The sequence below is a fragment of the Schistocerca piceifrons genome, chromosome X, assembly GCF_021461385.2.
Source record: "Schistocerca piceifrons isolate TAMUIC-IGC-003096 chromosome X, iqSchPice1.1, whole genome shotgun sequence".
Taxonomy (NCBI): Eukaryota; Metazoa; Arthropoda; class Insecta; order Orthoptera; family Acrididae; genus Schistocerca; species Schistocerca piceifrons.
The window spans coordinates 310,040,349-310,060,099 of NC_060149.1; the positions used below are offsets into that span (position 1 = coordinate 310,040,349).

Below are 19,751 nucleotides of genomic sequence, written 5' to 3' on the forward strand. Positions count from 1 at the left end.
CACTTTATAGGAAATACAAAAAGTTAGTTATATGTGGTGACTTCAGTATTAATTGTATAAGTGATTGTGCAAGGAAAAGGATGCTGGTAGACCTCCTTAATTCATATAATCTTATGCAAACCGTATTCTTTCCAACGAGAGTGCAAGGGAACAGTAGAACAACCATAGACAATATTTTTGTTCATTCGTCATTATTAGAAGGGCATTCTGTTAGCAAAAAGGTGAATGGCCTTTCAGATCATGATGCACAAATTTTAAGTCTAAAAGATTTTTGTGCTGCAACACATGTTAAATATAGTTACCAACTTTTTAGGAAAGCTGATCCAGTTGCTGTAGAGGCTTTTGTAAACCTTATCAAGGAACAAGAGTGGCAAGATGTTTATAGTGCTGATACAGTAGACGATAAATATAATGCTTTCCTCAAGACTTTTCTCGTGCTCTTTGAAAGTTGCTTTCCGTTAGAACGTTCAAAACAGGGTACTAGCACAAACAAGCAGCCTGGGTGGCTGACTAAAAGGATAAGAATATCTTGTAGAACAAAGTGGCAATTATATCAAAACGTTAGAAACAGTCAAAATCTAAATGCAGCAGCCCATTACAAACAGTATTGTAAGGTGCTTAAAAATGTTATTAGGAAGGCAAAAAGTATGTGGTATACAGATAGAATAGCTAAGTCTCAGGATAAAATTAAAACCATATGGTCAGTCGTAAAGGAAGTGGCTGGTCTGCAGAGACAGGTCGAGGATATAGAATCAGTGCGTAGTGGGAATGTCCGTGTTACTGATACGTCGCACATATGTACAGTATTTAATAATCACTTTCTGAATATAGCTGGAAAACTGAATAGAAACCTAGTCCCAACAGGAAATCATATAGCGCTCTTAGAAAAAAGTGTTCCGAGACTGTTACCTGAAATGCTCCTCCATGATACTGACAAGAGGGAGATTGAGTTAGTAATTAAATCACTAAAGACCAAGAACTCTCTTGGATATGACGGGGTATCTAGCAGAATACTGAAGTATTGTTCCACGTATGTTAGCTCAGTACTTAGCCATATCTGTAACTTTTCCTTTAGGAGTGGTCGGTTTCCTGACCGATTAAAGTACTCGGTAGTGAAGCCACTTTATAAAAAGGGAGACAGGGATAATGTTGACAATTATAGACCTATTTCTATGCCATCGGTGTTTGCTAAAGTTATCGAGAGGGTTGTATATACAAGGTTACTGCAGCATTTAAATTCACATAATTTGCTGTCAGATGTACAGTTTGGTTTTAGAAATGGCTTAACAACTGAAAATGCTATAGTCTCTTTTCTCTGTGAGGTTTTGGACGGATTAAATAAAAGGTTGCGAACGTTAGGTGTTTTCTTTGATTTAACGAAGGCTTTTGACTGTGTTGACCACAAAATATTACTGCAGAAGTTGGAACATTATGGAGTAAGGGGAGTAGCTTACAATTGGTTCGCCTCCTACTTTAAGAACAGAAAGCAGAAGGTAATCCTCCGCAATATTGAGAGTGGTAATGATGTTCAGTCCCAATGGGGCACTGTTAAATGGGGCGTTCCCCAAGGGCCGGTGCTGGGGCCACTGCTGTTTCTTATTTATGTAAATGATATGCCTTCTAGTATTACAGGTGATTCAAAAATATTTCTGTTTGCTGATGACACCACCTTGGTAGTGAAGGATCTTGTGTGTAATATTGAAACACTATCAAATAATGTAGTTCATGATATAAGTTCGTGGCTTGCGGAAAATAATTTGATGCTAAATCACAGTAAGACTCAGTTTTTACAGTTTCTAACCCACAATTCAACAAGAACTGACATTTTAATCAGACAGAATGGGCATGTTATAAGCGAGACGGAACAGTTCAAGTTCCTAGGCGTACAGATAGATAGTAAGCTGTTGTGGAAAGCCCATGTTCATGATCTTGTTCAGAAACTAAATGCCGCTTTATTTACCATTAGAACAGTATCTGAAATAAGTGACATTTCAACACGAAAAGTAGTATACTTCGCATATTTTCATACGCTTATGTCATATGGTATTATTTTTTGGGGTAATTCTTCTGATTCAAAAAGGGTGTTTTTGGCTCAAAAACGGGCTGTTCGAGCTGTGTATGGTGTAAGTTCGAAAACCTCTTGTCGATCCCTATTCAATAGTCTGGGAATTTTGACATTGCCCTCACAGTATGTATTTTCTTTAATGTCGTTTGTTGTTAGCAATATTAGCTTATTCCCAAGAGTTAGCAGCATTCACTCAGTTAATACTAGGCAGAAATCAAATCTGCATGTGGAATGCACTTCCTTGACTCTTGTGCAGAAAGGAGTGCAGTATTCTGCTGCATCCATTTTCAATAAGCTACCACAAGAACTCAAAAATCTTAGCAGTAGCCCAAACACTTTTAAGTCTAAACTGAAGAGTTTCCTCATGGCTCACTCCTTCTATTCTGTCGAGGAGGTCCTGGAAGAGCTAAAAAATTAAGCAAATTCCAGTGTTACATTCTTGATTTTCTTTATTTAAACTAACGACTTGTCGCCTGAATATGTTTCTTATATTTCATTTTATCTGTTTCTACAATCGTGTTATAATTTCGTGTATTGACTCGTTCCATGACCATGGAGACTTCTCCTAAATGTGGTCCCACGGAACAATAAATAAATAAATAAATAAATAAATCAAATGTCCTAACAGTAGAGCATATATTCTGTTTGATTAGTCAATATTTTACTGGAGAAATTCAAGTAATTTGAACATTACAAATTTCAGCACTTACTTCTAACATGCGGTTCCAGTAAGAAGGTAATCAACTATCTGGTGTATATTTAATCTGCAAATTTACTAATTTAAGGGCCGTGTCTGAAAATAATGAAACTGTCTACAATGAATGAAGTAGTTTAATTATGAAATATATTATTGGACTACTTTTTCTGTCCTGCCTACAGTGTACTAGAAAAAAAAAAGACATCAGAGATTTCATCCCAGTATCGTAGGTTACCAAGAAACATACACTCCTGGACAGTAAAATTTCAACTTCGTGAAAGTGGCATGCAACAAACTTTAAATTGCCATAGCACACTCTGCTTGCCCTACATATAATTTTTCTAATTGAATTTCCATAAATACCACTTTATGCATAATAGTTAGTTGTACTTTAATGTACATTGCTATCGTAGCTGTGTTATTAAATTATAATCTGTACATAGAAATTGTTTTATACAAGCAAAAAAATATAAAATTGCAAAACACAAAATGAGTTGTTGGATACTTTCGACAAATTTCCCTTTACACAGGTAAATCAAGGAATGTTTACACCATACAGTTTCCCAAGGATCAATCAGTGCTTGTTGTTTGTTAAAGTCTTCCGCCTGAAGACCAGCTGGATGCACCTCTACACACTGGATTGTTCTGTGCAATCATCTTCATCTTTGAATAGCTACTGCAGCCAACATCCATTTGAACCTGCTTACTGTATCTATGCCTAGGTATTCTTCTACAATTTTTACCACCAGAATTTCAAAAAGTGTAGTCCAGTAACATTGACAAAAGTGCCCTGTAAATCTAGAAATGCTATAAACGTTGATTGCCATTCTTTAACCTTTCTTGTAAGACACATCGTAGGGTTAGCAGTGCCTCGCGTGTTCCCAGATTCCTCCAGAACACAAACCGATGTTCCAACAAGGTCAGCTTCTACCAGTTTTTCCAGTCTTCTGTAAATAAATTGTGTAACTGTTTTCCAACCATGGCTTACTAAACTCGTGAAATTTCCAGTAGAAAAATTATATGTATGTCTGTTGCATGTCACCTTCATGAAATTGGAATTTGGATGTCCAGCAGCGTATATTGCTTGATAACCTACAATGTTGGGAATAGCTCTTTGATGTTTTACAGTACATTGTAAGCAGGACAGAAAAGTAGTCCAGCAATATGTTTGATAATTAAACAACGTCGTAAACTGTAGATAATTTTATTATTTTCAGACACGGCGCTTGCAGTAGTGAGTTCACACTTGTGAACATCAGCTTCTCTGGGATTGGAATTAGTATGTTGTTCTTAAGTCTGAAAGTATTTCACCTGCCTCATGTTCAGGGTGTCCCACTAGAAACAGGCCCCACAAACATGTGTAGTAATTCCGCTGAAATTGCATAGTGTTATTTATGACGTTTGACGTGGCAACACTCCACTCTGCAGCATCGTTTGACGCAACAGTGTGTTTCCCTGCATCGCTATGGCTGGAGTTCAGTGTTAAATGTTTAGTGAAAATATATCGCTATTCTGTCGAAGAGCGCGTGCTTCTTGTGAAGCAATAGTGGGTTACTGGTTCCATTAAGACAGTGATGTCTGTTGAACGCTTTTGGTGACCAGTGTATACCGCCTAAGTGCTGCATAAAAAAGTTAGTGAACAAGATGGAGAGCCGTGAAACGGCGGGGGATGGCCGCTATTACCGGAAGAAAAAGTGACTGGCGTGAAACGATAGTTGACCTCTCCCACAAAGTCTGTTCGACGCTTATCTCAGGAATGTGGCACATCATTACGAAATATCGTATTCATGATCCATGGAACTAGTATTAATCTAATCTAATCTAATCTAAACATGCTACAGAGCTGCGAAGAAAGCCGGCATGTATCTGTACAGGTGGTTCAGGAACTGAATTTCAATGACAAACACAAATGGAGCACATTTTGCCGTTGGTTTCAGCAATTTATTGCTCAGGGGCCAGGAATATTGCAGTATGCATGATTCAGTGATAAGGCGTAGTTCTACTTCTGCGGCTACGTAAACTTTCAGAATACACGTTTGTGGTTCAATGAAAATCCACATGCACTTGTCGAGTAGCTCCTGCATTCACAAAAGATTGGTGTGTTCTGTGCAGTATCACAGTGTCGCATCATCGGATCAATTTTTTCTCGTCTACTGTGACAAATGCAGTTTGCATCGAAATGTTTTGGGAATGTGTGACCGAGTTGGACGATGAAAAACTTGCCCTCAGCTGGTACCAACAAGATGGCGCCACGTGCCACACATCTCGAGTCACCTCGAATAATTTTTCCCTGGCAGAATGATTTCGCAAGGACTGTGGCCCCCAAGGTCACCTAATTTAACACCACCTGACTAACAGGCAAGGTATACAGAAACAAACCACACAATTTGGAAGATTTACGAGAGAACATCATCTGTGAAATCCAGGCAGTGACAGCAGAGATTCTGGCAGCTACATTCGAGGTATCGTGTTAAACTGGGTTTACTACAAGTCGAGGACAGTCACTTCCAGCACCTTTTGTGATTCGCCTTTTTTTCCCCATGAACAAGGTATGACATGCTCATTCCATTTTAGTTCCTGATTTTTATGCAAAATCTGTAAGTATAATTTAAGGAAATGTTTGTTTGTGGGACCTCTTTCGAGTGGGACACCCTGTATCTTTCACACCAGGTGAAATAGTTTGGTCATGACTGGCTCTCCCAAAAATCTCAATAATTCTCGTCTACCCCGTGGGCCTTTTTTCTACACCTACATCTACATACATACTCTACAAGCCACCATAAGCTGCGTGACGGAGGGTACCATGTACCACTTCTAGTCGTTTCCTTTCCTGTTTCACTCGCAGACGAAGGAGGGAAAAACGATTGTCTTTATATCTTGGCATAAACCCTAATTTCTCATGTCTTATCTTCGTCATCCTTACGCGAAATGTGTGTTGGCAGTAGTAGGATCATTTTGCAGTCAGCTTCAAATGCTGGTTCTCTAAATTTTCTCAATAGTGTTTCTCGAAAAGAACGTCGCCCTCCCTCCAGGGGTTTCCATTTTGGTTCCCGAAACAGCTCCATAACACTTATGTGTTGTTTGAACATACCGCTAATAGGTTTTACCAGCCTGCCTCTGAATTGCTTCGATGTCTTCCTTCAATCCGACCTGGTACGAATCCCAGACGCTCGAGCAGTACTCAAGAACAGGTCGTACAAGCGTCCTATATGTGGTCTTCTTTACAGGTGAACCACTCTTTCCTAAAATTCTCCCAATAAACCGAATTTGACCGCTCACCTTTCCTACCACAGTTATCACATGCTTGTTTCAACTCATATCACTTTGCAACGTTACGCCCAGATATTTAAACGACTTGTCTGTGTTAATCAGGACATTACTAATGCTTTACCTGAACATTACGGGTTTGTTTTTCTTGCTCACCCGAATTATCTTACATTTTTCTTCATTTAAAACCAGTTGCCAATCATCACACCAACTAGAAATTTTGTCTAAGTCATCTTGTATCATCCTACAGTCACCCATATTCGACATCTTCCTACGTACCACAGCATCATCACCAAAAACCGCAGACTGCTGCCGCCAGATCATTTACGTATACAGAAAATAATAGAGATCCTATCACACTTCGCTGGGGCACCCCTGATAAAACCCTTTTCTCTGATGAACACTCTCCGTCGAGGGCAACATACTAGATTCTATTACTTACGAAATCTTGGAGACACTCACATACCTGCGAACCTATTCCACATGCTTGTGCCTTCCTTAATAGTCTGCAGTGGGGCATCGTTTCAAATGCTCTTCGGAAATTTACAAATATGGAATGTACCTGTTGCCCTTCACTCATCCAGACTTGAGGTATACCATGTGAGAAAAGGGCAACCTGAATTTTACACGGACGATGCTTTCTAAAACCGTAATAATTCGTGGACATGAGCTTCTCAGTCTCTAGAAAATGTGTGGAACTCAGATTATGTTATAGAATTTTGCAGCAAGTCGACGTTAAGTATGTAGGCCAGTAATTTTGAGCGTCTCCTCCTTTAGTCTTCTTACATACAGGAGTCACCTGCGCTTTTCTCTAGTCGCTGGGGCTTTGCGCTGGGCGAGAGATTTGCGAGAAATTCAAGCCAGGTAAGGGGCCAATACCGCATGGTACTCTTCGTAAAACTAAAATGGGATTCCTTCCGGACCTGACGACTTATTTATTTTCAACTCTTTCAGTTGTTTCTCTACGCTGGGGTTGCTTATTACTATGTCGTCCATACGGGACTCTGTGCGATGGTCAAACGACGCTATGTTTGTATGATTCTCCTGGTTGAAAAATTCCTTAAACGCGAAGTTTAAAACTTCAGCTTTCGTTTTGCTATTTCAACTACCACACCAAACTGATCAACGAATTAATGGATAGAAGCCTTAGAACCGCTTAGCGATTCTTCATAGGACCACAATTTTCTTGGGTTCTTGGCCAGATCTTTTGCTAAGGTAGTTGTATGCTTCGTTCACCGATCTTATCACAGACGCACGAATCTCTACTGACTTTTGCCTGTCGTCATTTGCGCGTTCTATTTTGAACCGAGAGTGCAACAGTGTTTGCTTCCTCAGCATTTTCTGAATTTCGTTGCTAAACTACTGTACGTTTTTTGGACGGAATCAACCTACTTCGTACATACTTGTCTAGAGCACGATTTACAGCCTGGTTAAACTTTGTCCATAATTCCTCTATGTCCATCAGGCTGGAACTAAATGAGCGCAAATCATTGTCTAAAAGAGAAGTTAACAACTGCTCATCTGTTTTCTCTATCAGTAACACTCACTTAGTTTTCTTGACTGATTTATTAACTTTCGTAAACGTAGTCGCTATGAGGACATCTTAATCACTAAACATAAACTCTATATTGACGCCATCGATAAGATCCGTCTATTTGTAGCTACAAGGTACAAAATATTTCCACAGCGTGTGGCTTGCCGAACTAGCTGCTCAAGACAGTTTTCAGGGAAAGTGTTCAAAGCTGCTTCGCAAGACTGACTGCCTGTACCCCTGCAATGAATCCATAGATGTCCCAATGCATACTCAATAGGTGAAAGTTGCCTCCAACTAGTGGTGTATGATTTAGATATTTACGCGCTACTTACCGTAGAATTTCTTTGAGTGACCCTGAAACTGCCGGTAAAAAGATTCAATAATTAACTTGGTTTCACCTGAACCTGTTATCCGCGACCAGGTAACTTCACTCTCACATTCAATTTGAACCTCAATAGAGACAAACAATACTTTTGTCGGCTGTCCTTCCGATAAACTTCCATGATTTGTTAAATATCTCAGAGCTTTCTACTTCTAGTTTTAGCCAGTTCTCGGTCCCAAGAATAATTTGAGCTTGAGAACTTTCCTGGAGAGCAATAAGTTCAGGAACTTTGTTACGCATACTTCTCCAGTTTAGGGATAAAGTTTTGACAGTCGAAGTGTTTACTCTGAACACAACCTGATTTCACTGGAGAGTATTCATCAGAGTACCTCGAACTATCTCCTAGCCTAAAAAACCTCCATGTGCACACATACTCTGCTACCCGAGTAGCTGCCTCCTTTGTCTACTGCATTCCTGACCCGTCAAGGGGAGTCCTACAGTTCCCTATCCGATAGTGCAGGTCTAACAATCTGCAGCTAAGGGTGTCAAAGAGCCTACAAAGCCTTTGAGACCCTTCACTTAGCCCCAAAGGAAAGGACCGCGATCAGTTTTGCGAACATTGCTGGAAATTGCAAGTTCTGCTTGCACCCTGCGTGTGAGGCCAGCTGTCTTGATCACCTTAGCTAGTCGCCTGTGTGAACTGAGGATGTCCTCAGAACTCATGCAACAGACGTCGTTGGTAGCGACGTGAGCCACAATTTGCAGACAACAGCACCCTACATACTCAATAGCTACAGGCAAGACTGCTTCCACATATCAGATGAGGCTGTCGGCAAACATACTGAGTGCACATTGGCTTTCTTTCCAGCCTTGAATGCTACCTTCCTAAGGTGCTCCATGAAACACCTAACGTTAGAGCTCCTGATAACTAGCAGGCCCCTGTCCCTGTGTGCCTGCTTGGATGCTTCTGAAGGAATGGTCACCTGCTCTCTCACAGGGTGTAGGTGAGCTCAGATGTCCAACCTCAGTAGTAGGGTAAGGAGAGAACGAGTGCACTGTGTGTCACTGAAGACGTCATTGATGAGTCGTGGGAATCCCTCACCCCCAGCTCCCTCCATCCCAACACTCCTCCTCTAATGGAAGTCAATTGCCCTATGTATAAAATGGTGGGAAGTTCAAATTTTGCTGGGAAATTCAAAACTGGCGGGATTTTCAGAAGACGGGTGAAGTGGCCACGCGGTTTGAGGTGCCATGAGCTGGCCGGTGTGGCCGAGCGGTTGTAGGCACTTCAGTCTGGAACCATGCGACCGCTACGGTCGCAGGTTCGAATCCTGCCTCGGGCATAGATGTGTGTGATGTCCTTAGGTTAGTTAAGTTTAAGTAGTTCTAAGCTCTAGGGGACTGTTGACCTCAGATGTTAAGTCCCAGAGTGCTCGTAGCCATTTGAACCATTTTTGTTGCGCCATGTCATGGATTGGGCGGTTCGAGTCCTTCCTCAGGCATGGGTGTGTGTGTTGTTCTTAGCATAAGTTGCTTAAGTTAGTTTAAGTAGTGTTTAAGTCTACAGACCAAAGACCTCGGTCGGCCGAAGTGGCCGTGCGGTTAAAGGTGCTGCAGTCTGGAACCACAAGACCGCTACGGTCGCAGGTTCGAATCCTGCCTCGGGCATGGATGTTTGTGATGTCCTTAGGTTAGTTAGGTTTAACTAGTTCTAAGTTCTAGGGGACTAATGACCTCAGCAGTTGAGTCCCATAGTGCTCAGAGCCATTTTTGAACCAAAGACCTCAGCAGTTTGGTCCATTAGGAATTGATGTACATTTTTGATTTTCAGAAAATAGCCAAACTGTGCTAGTGTGGAAGTAGGGCTATTGTTGTCCTAAGTACAAATGGACAGGAAATTCAAAATGGTGCATGCTCATTGACTTGGAATACTGGGACAGGGAATCTGAGACTTGTAATATTGGCACAGTCAGAATACAAGATGAGGAGGCAAGATGGCTGACCTCGGTAAAATACGGCTGACACAAGATGACTGAACTGGAATTCTCGTGCAGTGCTAGTATGACATCACAACCTAAGACTTGGAACATTGGTGCAGTCTTGCTATGATGTCAGAATATACGATGGCGATGGAAGATTGCCGACCTGAGATACTGACCCTGGTTGTATGACATCACAATTCTGCTCAGACCTGTTGTACCACATATAACAGTGTGGAATTCTGGGATACTGGCACAGACTTGAGATACTGGTATAGGTTCTATGACATCAGAATCGAAGTTCTAGGATACCGGCATGACAACTTCTGAGATAAAGGATGTTTTTACAGGTCCAACACTGTCTGCAAACCTACTTGACATGTTTCCCTCAGCCGGCCGGTGTGGCTGAGCAGTTCTAGGCGCTTGTAAATAGCCTTTCGCTCCCTGTATTTTACCCTGCCACCTTTAGAATTTGAAAGAGAGTATTCCAGTCAACATTGTCAAAAGCTTTCTCTAAGTCTACAAATGCTAGAAACGTAGGTTTGCCTTTCCTTAATCTTTCTTCTAAGATAAGTCGTAAGGTCAGTATTGCCTCACGTGTTCCAGTGTTTCTACGGAATCCAAACTGATCTTCCCTGAGGTTGGCTTCTACTAGTTTTTCATTCGTCTGTAAAGAATTCGTGTTAGTATTTTGCAGCTGTGACTTATTAAACTGATAGTTCGGTAATTTTCACATCTGTCAACACCTGCTTTCTTTGGGATTGGAATTATTATATTCTTCTTGAAGTCTGAGCGTATTTCACTTGTTTCATACATCTTGCTCACCAGATGGTAGAGTTTTGTCAGGACTGGCTCTCCCAAGGCTGTCAGTAGTTCCAATGGAATGTTGTCTACTCCGGGGGCCTTGTTTCGACTCAGGTCTTTCAGTGCTCTGTAAAAGTCTTCACGCAGTATCATATCTCCCATTCCATCTTCATCACCAATAACCTATAACCCACAAAACACTTTCCCACTCCCACTCCCACTCCCACTCCCGCTCCCACTCCCGCTCCCGCTCCCACTCTGGATGGAATTTGAAAATTAAGAGATGCACATTTATCCTCCTGACAGTGGACACCTGGGCATGGGGGGGGGGGGGAAGGAGGAGGAGGAGGAGGAGGAGGAGGAGGGGGAGGAGGGGGAGGAGGAGGGGGGGGGGGAAAGGAAAAGAAGAGAAAAGGCAGGAGCATTAGGGTATTATGCTTGGAGAATTCTCCACAAAAATAAATTTTGGGTGGAATGGACTGTAGCTATTTGCTGACAATAACATAACCAACATCACAGAGCCATCAAACATGTGAACTTTTATGTATCAGGCGTGTGCCGACAGCATTTGAGAATCAAACAGGCTTATACTTATTTACAGCCCAAATCGTAGCCATCAAAAACATGGTAAATATAGACAATGAAAAACAGTGACATCTTACAAGAGTAAGAGCATGTATGCTTCGTATTTGAAGCATTTAAACACAAAAAAATTTCAGCCATATCAGATGCTAGACCTCAGCGCACCCTGTCGACATGGTTCAGAGACTAGAGGTGAATAGAACCTGATTCTTCCATCTAATGGGGAGTATGACGTTCCCAGCATACTGGGGGTGTGAATTACGTGATACAATGCAAAGCCTTACTGACGGGACTCTGTGTGCTGGCTGTCCAAGCAGGCAGCTGGTGGTTGAGAGCTCTCACTCCATGAGCTGCAGTGGGCTTCACTAACATCTTCTAAATAATTCTCTTTATAATACTAAACAGTGTTCCACTTCACATCAGGCTCTGTCCTCTCCCCTCTCCTCTACCTCCTGTACATGTCAGATATGACCAAACCCCTCCCTCCAGTCCACCTCCTGCAGTATGCCAATGACACCATTTTTCTTGCCCCCACTCCTACCCTTCAACGGTTCCAACGCCTTCTCCAGAATCATCTAGACCTTTTTGCCGCACTGTGTAACCAGTGGCTCCTTAAAATCAATCCTTCCAAGACCCAGGCAATTATCATAGGTCATACCACTCGCTCTTTCCGGCTCCTGGATTGTTCTCTTACCATCTGCGCACGTCCGGTCTGCCTCTTCCCCACCTTCACCTACCTTGGACTCACTATTGACCATCACCTCACCCGGATCTGTCTCCTTAAACTCCTCTCTGGCCAGACGTGGAGGTTGAAATCCATGTGGATCCTCTATGACCTGATTCCTTTCCACCATCTGCTCCTTTTCCTTGAACATATCCACGTCATCTACACCTCCCGCCAACTTGATCCCCCTCATCCCCTGGTCGCTCCTCTCCTCTCCTCTCCAACCCCTGCCCTCTGCCACGCCTTCACCATTGTGTCCCCCCCAACCCTCCGACTCTACACCCTTCATCTCCTTTCCCAAGGTGGCTTCCATCACCTCCTCCTTCCAAATGATGCCCTCTCTCCTCCCATTTATCCCTCCTATCAACTCTGATCCTCACTTCCCCCTCCCTCCCTCTGTCCTTTTCCTGGGCTCCCTCTCCCACCTTCTGTCCTGTTTTTTCCCTGCCTACCCTCCCTCTGACTGCCTTCTCTCCCCCGAGTCCTTTTGCTTTCCCCTCCACTACCTTCCCCAATCCTTCTGCTTCCACTCTGTCCCCTTTTTTCTATGTCCTCTCCCTCTATCAGTCCCCCCCCCCCCATTTTCCTTGCCACCCCCCTTTTTTCCGGATCCTCCTCCGCCCCATCTGCCGCCGTGTCGCCTCTGTAGTGCTGTGTAAAGTGAATGTTCAGTGCTGTGTGTCCATTATCAGTGTTGCGAACAGCCACCATACTGTCACTAGTTGTGTTTTTATCTCGTGCGAACAGAAACCAGACTGTCGCCATGTTTTTCTAATTGTGCCTGTCTACTTACTGCATGTCTTCATCCGTATTGTCAACGCCGTGTTTTTATATTTTAAATTCCGCAACTTTCCGCCATTTTACAGTTTTTTTTACAATGTCACTGTTTTATCACCTGTTTTTATTTTTTGTTTATATTCTCATTACGTTTTTCAACTTTTCTCTTGGCTGTAGAACGTCCTATTACGTTGCCACCTCCGCCCCCCCCCCCCCTTTACCTACACCAGAAGACATGGTCTGGGGTGCGATTTCGTGTGACAGCGGGAGCACCTTCGTGGTTATTCCACGCACCCTGACTGTAAACTTGAACTTCAGTGAGGTGATTCGTCCTTTTGTGCTGCCACTCATGAAGGAATTCCATGGTGTGTTTTCCAACAGGGTAACGCTCGCCCACATACCGCTCGATCACTAGATCTGTCTCCAACCGAGCACATAGGAGACGTTATCGGACGTCCACTCCATCGTTATCCGCAACCAGCATTAACCGCCGCTGGATTGACAGACCAAGTGCAACAGGCGTGGAACTCCATCCCACAAACTTGACATCAGACACTCGTGCAACACAATGCATGCACGATTGTGTGCTTCCATCCAACATTCTGTTGGTTATACCGGTTGATGTACCAGCATTTCACATTTGCAGTGACTTACCTCACGCTGTGATCTTGTAATGTTAATCACTTACATATGTCACCTAGACAAATGTATTCCCCCAAGTTCATTACGCTACATTAATTACTTTTTGGTGTTGCGATTTTTTACCGTCAGTGTATTTCTCAGACGAGTTTAAGGAGGCAATTAAAGACTTGGTAATGGAGGGGATCTTCATCAGCTGCAAGGCGACGATGAGAACTGTGATGACTGGAGAACATTTTTATTGTATGGAAGAGGTTTTTGTTAAATTGACCAGAAATTTTATGTAAGAATTAGTCACTTTTTCTATACGTGACAAATTATGTGGATGGTTCGAACATTATGCATTTCAGTTAGATTACTAAATAACCAAAATCAGATAGCCAAACCATTAATTGAATGTGGTACTTAATATATTTTCTCAGCGTAAAGTTATATTTTTTTCAATATATCCAGGGATACTAAATAGCATTTCAGTTTAGTCTGCATTAACCGAAAATTATTTCACAAAAACTATTTGTATGTAATATAGTCAAACTACCCTTTGATTGGTGACATTTCCCATGCATTCGTGAAATAGGTCTTGCAAATGGTGCTGGGACGACGAAAATCAAAAACAGTCTTGACCGAAAAATAAATAAGCAGTTTATTAGCACCTAGTCCAAAGATTCGTTTACTCTTTTCGAACTTGAACTCAAATGTTTCAGCTGAAATGAAACGATCGTGTGGCGTTATTGGCCAAGGTTGTTCGGCCGCCTGGTACAATTAACAATGTTGTACGAATATTACACACTCCTTGTATCTACGGGTATTTTAGTGACTATTACTTTATTTTTATTATATCGTTTTTCAGAAGTAAAATTTTAAGATAAAATAGGGCTACATACATTGTAGTTGTTAGGTTGCAGAATACGAGCTTGTGCATAATGCCATTCTGGCCCTTGGTGGTTATATAGACGCCATATTGGAAGTGTAGTAGTGCCAGACTTGTCCATGCTTCTCGTATAAACAGTTAATGCTCCCAAGCTTGGACCAGTGTTATCTATAAAAGGCTCGTTCAAAACATACCTGTAAAAACGAAAGTACAGTAGTTGATGAAGTTGTCTTAAACATTGTCTTAGTGCTTAATGGTGGAAATGATGTTCATTAAATGTAAACACATAACCCAAAACTGAAAACTAATGTAGTCAGAGAAACAAGAAAGTTGCTAACTGTGAAAGCTAAAATATTTTACATCTCCAGCAATATATGACAGTAAGCACTGCACCTTCAGTGGAAATCTGGAGTGACATTGCAGAGATAATAGCAAGTTACTGAGTTCGTTGGATTGAGAGCTGGAGGAAATACGAAGCAACAATCAAAAGAATCCACTATGGCTTCAATTAAAGAGCAATTAGCAGAATGTCTCTTACTTCACAATGAGATAGAAAATGCATGCTCCTGACTCTCGCATTACAATGTGACGTAAATGCGCCTGACTGCAGCAAATAATTCCTTTCAACATCTAAATATAACATGTACAGTATCTGATCAGTAGCATCCAGAAAAACCGGTATAAAGAGGAATTGATAACTAAATGACAGAAGAGGCAAACCAGCCTGTATAAAAGGAGGCGAGGAGTATTCTGTTGGCCGTAGAGAAGCAGTAACAGAACATGGGTCGGTCATGAGACCTCAGTGACTTTCAGTGTGGACTAGTCACTGGATGTCACCTGAGCAACAAGCTAACCATGGACATTACAGTCCTTCTAAAGCTGTCCCAGTCGACTGGTAGTGATATGACTGTGAAGTTGAAACGCGAAGGAACAAACGCAGCTAAACCAAGATCACACAGACCTCATGTGCTGAAGGACAGGTATCGACGAAAATTGCATGAAATCAGCGTACGGAATCACACGAAAGTTCCAGTGTACTACCAGCAGTCCAACTAGCACAATGACCCTGTGTAGAGAGTTAAAACAAGTATGGTACAACTGAAGCGCAGCTCCTCATAAGCCAGATATTTTTGTTGTCACTGCTAAGCCACGCTTGAGGTGGTGTGAAGAGCGACTGGAAAGAGTGATTTGGACTTATGAATCATCCTGTGACAATCCGATGCACCGGTTTGGGTTTGCCGACAACATTACCTGACATCATGTGCAGTGCCTTCAGTGAAATACGGAGTTGGCGTTACGGTATGAGGGCGTTTTCCGTGGTTAGGGCGTGAACCATTACTATGCTGAAGAAAACACTAAATACGGAGGGATGTACTGTGTACGGCGCAGAGTGGAAGAACAGTTCGTAGACGATGATTGTTCGTATTAGCATGACAGTATATTCTGCCATAAAGCACCATCTGTTAGGCAGTTGTTTCTGGGCAATAACAAGCCTGAAATGGACTGATCTGTCACGAAATTGGACCTGAATCCTTTGGAACACCTCATGGATAAGTTAGAAATTCGACTTCGCTCCAGACCTCAGCGTCCAACACGATTAAATTCCCTGGTTTCGGCTCTTGAGGAAGAATGGGCTGCCATTCTTCTACAGACAAATCAAGCACCTCATTGGAAGTGTCCCCAGCAGAGTTCAAGGAGTCATAAAAGCGAAGAATGGACACACCACTTTTTATTGTCCACTCACAAGTGTCCATATACTTTTGATCACATGTTGCAGGTAGTACACATAGTTGAGTCTGGTGCATATTTTTAAGAGTTCCAAGAAATGTTAGCTGTCATTTCTGGTGTGAGCTCTATATTTAACAACTGGAAACTAAATAGAGACATCTAAATTGTGAATTTTCTGATCGAAGGAGTGCAACACCCATTTCCAAGCAAAAATATCAGTTCTGGTGGATCGAAATACTAAACAAATTTCGGAAACGCACCGGATCACCTGTTAGTCACCCAGCTACACTCCTGAAAGCTCATCAGACAAGCAAGATGAGTCTCGAACCACGGAAGTTCAGTCGGACTTACCTATAAAATACCAGTAGCTTGATGTCCCCAAGGAAAATATCTTACGTTCTTTTTCATTCCTATTAAAAGGACATCAACTAAAATACGCCGGCCAGGGTGGCCACGCGGTTAAAGGCGCTGCAGTCTCGAACCGCGCGACCGCTACGGTCGCAGGTTCGAATCCTGCCTCGGGCATGGATGTGTGTGATGTCCTTAGGTTAGTTAGGTTTAAGTAGTTCTAAGTTCTAGGGGACTGATGACCTTAGAAGTTAAGTCCCATAGTGCTCAGAGCCATTTGAACCATTTGAACTAAAATACAATTTCTAATTCATAGCTTTTATTGTGGATGGCTTTAGTTTTGGCTATTCACATAGTCTAAAATCAATGTGACACCTGAGAGTCTTGTAAATTCACCTTTTTCTAATTAACCGAAGTGACGTCTGTGGGAGTCTATGGTGATCACTGAACCTTCAGAAGCTAATGACGTTGTTAAATATCGAATTTCACGAAATGTATTTCTGTTAAACATGTAAGATACTAAGATAAGAGCTTGAAAGTTTTGTGTAGACTTAAATGTACGAGCAGAATGATGAGGATACAGCGAGGTCTTTACAATCGTAACCTGACAAAATCTTTATTCTATACTAGCTAGTTTATGACTAAATTGTTTATTATTAGGAATGGCCAGTTCCTTCGTGTGCCTTGCTTGCTCTCCAATATAGAGGCTTTAAGCTGGTAGCAGTAAACTATGGAACCAGCACCATGTGCATCGTAATTGTAAGCAACGGATGATGAGCGGCCACTTTCCTTTAGGTAGCATGTCGCCATTATGTGGAAGCCTACAAGGGTCATTGTATCTCAATTTTGTTAAAATACTTGCAGTCATCAACGAGCGAAATGTCATTTAGACATTGAGTGACGCGACTCTTCGCAGGATCAAACGACACTTACAGTGATCAAAAGTATCCACGTTATTACGAGCGGATGTTAAAATGGTTTGTGTCCACCTGTCGCCTTTATGACGGCTTGAACACTGCTGTATACATTTCAGTGAGCTTTTGATTGTCTATGGAGGAATGCAGTCTATTGTCCCTCGAGAGCCGAAAGCAAAGAAGATAGTGATACTCGTGGCTGGGTTCTGGTCCCAAGTCAACGTCCTAACTTATCCCAGAGGTGTTCCATTGGGTTCACGTCGCGTCTCCTGCCACAACAGTCTATTTCAGGAATGTTATTGTCTAAAAACCATTGTCAAATAGATGATGTTTTGTGACGGGGTGAGCTGTCATGCCCATACAATCATAGTCTCTGAACTGTCATCTACTTCACGCAGTACACAATTATGCAAAATGTGTTCACATCCTTCCGTATTTAGCGTTTTCTTAAGTGTAATAAGGGGGCACACCCCAACCACGAAAAACAGCCACTTACGATAACAACTCCTCCTCTGTACTCACTGTTGACACTACACGTTATGGCAGGTAACATTCTCCAAGCACTCACCAAACCAAAGCTCTTCCATCGGATTGGTACAGGGTATAGCGTGATTCAGCACTTCAAATCACTCGTTTCTAGTCATTCTACTTTTACGCCAACTCAAGCGTCACCTAGCACTGACAACAGATATGTGTGACGTACGAGGAGGACCACTGTACTCCATTATTTTTAACTCCCTGCGCACAATTATAGTACTACATGGACTCGTGGTAGCACTTTGGAACTCAAGAATGTTCCTCCCTCTGATTTTATGTGATTTTTTTTCAGTCACCCATTGCATTGGTCGACCATCCCTATACGTCAGTACATGAGGTTCGCCTGGTCTTGGTTTATCTGTGGATCTTTCTTTGCGTTTCCGCATCACAACCACATCACTAACAGTAGACTTTTTGGCAGCCCTAGAAAGGTTGAAATATCCCCAATGCCCAGCCCCCGTTAGAAGCCGCTGAGCTGTCCTGGCCGACCCATTCTGCTTTTCTCCTTCTCTGCTGACAGCGCAGTAATCCCTGCCTCCGTTTTTGCTGATTGGATCGCCTATAGTGACATCTAGTGGTCAATTCTGCAGTGGAGGAAATTTCCACATTGCGTAATTAGAGATCCTAGGATGATTTTAGAGCAAATAAAGTATTAAAGATTTTGTGACTTCGTAGGTTGCCCCAGCGTAATAATTCTTGATAACCTCCTCGGGTTTGCTGCAGGATCTTAAAATAAACATGATTCGATATTTCGGCGATGCACCTGTCTGCCATCTTCAGGAGAACGCTGCTGCTGCGTCCCGTTGAAGACTGATGCCAAGGCTGCAAGTCGTGCAAGCGCCCCCCGTCACAATTTCTACCCTCCAAGACTGTGCTGGTGGCGCCGCCGTTAGTAGGACACCGATGGCAGCGATATATCGCACTCAGAAGCTATTTTCAAACACTCGGGCTGGCCGCAACGATGAACGTTGTGTTTTGATGCGGGATTGTATAGAGTTCCACGTCCTGCTAAGAGAAAAACCGTTGCCTCTTAATCAAATTGTCTGCCAATCCAATTTCAACTGTCTCTTTATAAACACTGTTCGAAAAACAGAAAGTTTTGGGAACTATCACAGTCTCGTCAGATTTGCCCGTGTCCCTCGTTCAGGCAGAAGTACGTTGGTTGCAAAGCTGAAGTCCTCGGTGCCTTATCCACGAAGTCTCCCATACATAAATTGGTGACTATGGTGTGTAAAGGACTGCTCATAGCCACTCCATGATCCTGTTCAAAAATGTTGCTATTAAATGAAAAACACGAGCATTTCAGCACATGACGATAAAACTTCACTAACTCTTCATCCAATCTGTCACGAATCAAACTCACTAACTGTATCAGAGGGACTCGTGTAAATAGATATACCACATCAAAACTCATCTACATCTACATCTACATCCATACTCCGCAGGCCACCTGACGGTGTGTGGCGGAGGGTACCTTGAGTACCTCTATCGGTTCTCCCTTCTATTCCAGTCTCGTATTGTTCGTGGAAAGAAGGTATGCCTCTGTGTGGGCTCTAATCTCTCTGATTTTATCCTCATCGTCTCTCCGCGAGATATACGTAGGAGGGAGCAATATACTGCTTGACTCCTCGGTGAAGGTATATTCTCGAAACTTTAACAAAAGCCCGTACCGAGCTACTGAGCGTCTTTTTTGCAGAGTCTTTCACTGGAGTTTATCTATCATCTGCGTAACGCTTTCGCGATTGCTAAATGATCCTGTAAAGAAGCGCGCTGCTCTCCTTTGGATCTTCTGTATCTCTTCTCTCAACCCTATCTCCACACTGCTGAGCAGTATTCAAGCAGTGGGCGAACAAGTGTACTGTAACCTACTTCCTTTGTTTTCGGATTGCATTTCCTTAGGATTCTTCCAATGAATCTCAGTCTGGCATCTGCTTTACCGACGATCAACTTTATATGATAATTC

The 19,751-nt window shown here is 42.4% G+C and overlaps 1 protein-coding gene across 1 annotated transcript in view; it reads right to left on the reverse strand.

Moving 5' to 3' along the window:
• LOC124722099 (MAM and LDL-receptor class A domain-containing protein 1-like) overlaps positions 1-19,751 on the reverse strand; it is a 339,161-nt gene that overhangs the window by 80,859 nt on the left and 238,551 nt on the right. The window contains exon 13 of the mRNA XM_047247296.1: positions 14,275-14,455. Within this exon, the coding sequence (XP_047103252.1) occupies positions 14,275-14,455 (181 nt within the window). The remainder of the gene's footprint in view (positions 1-14,274; positions 14,456-19,751) is intronic.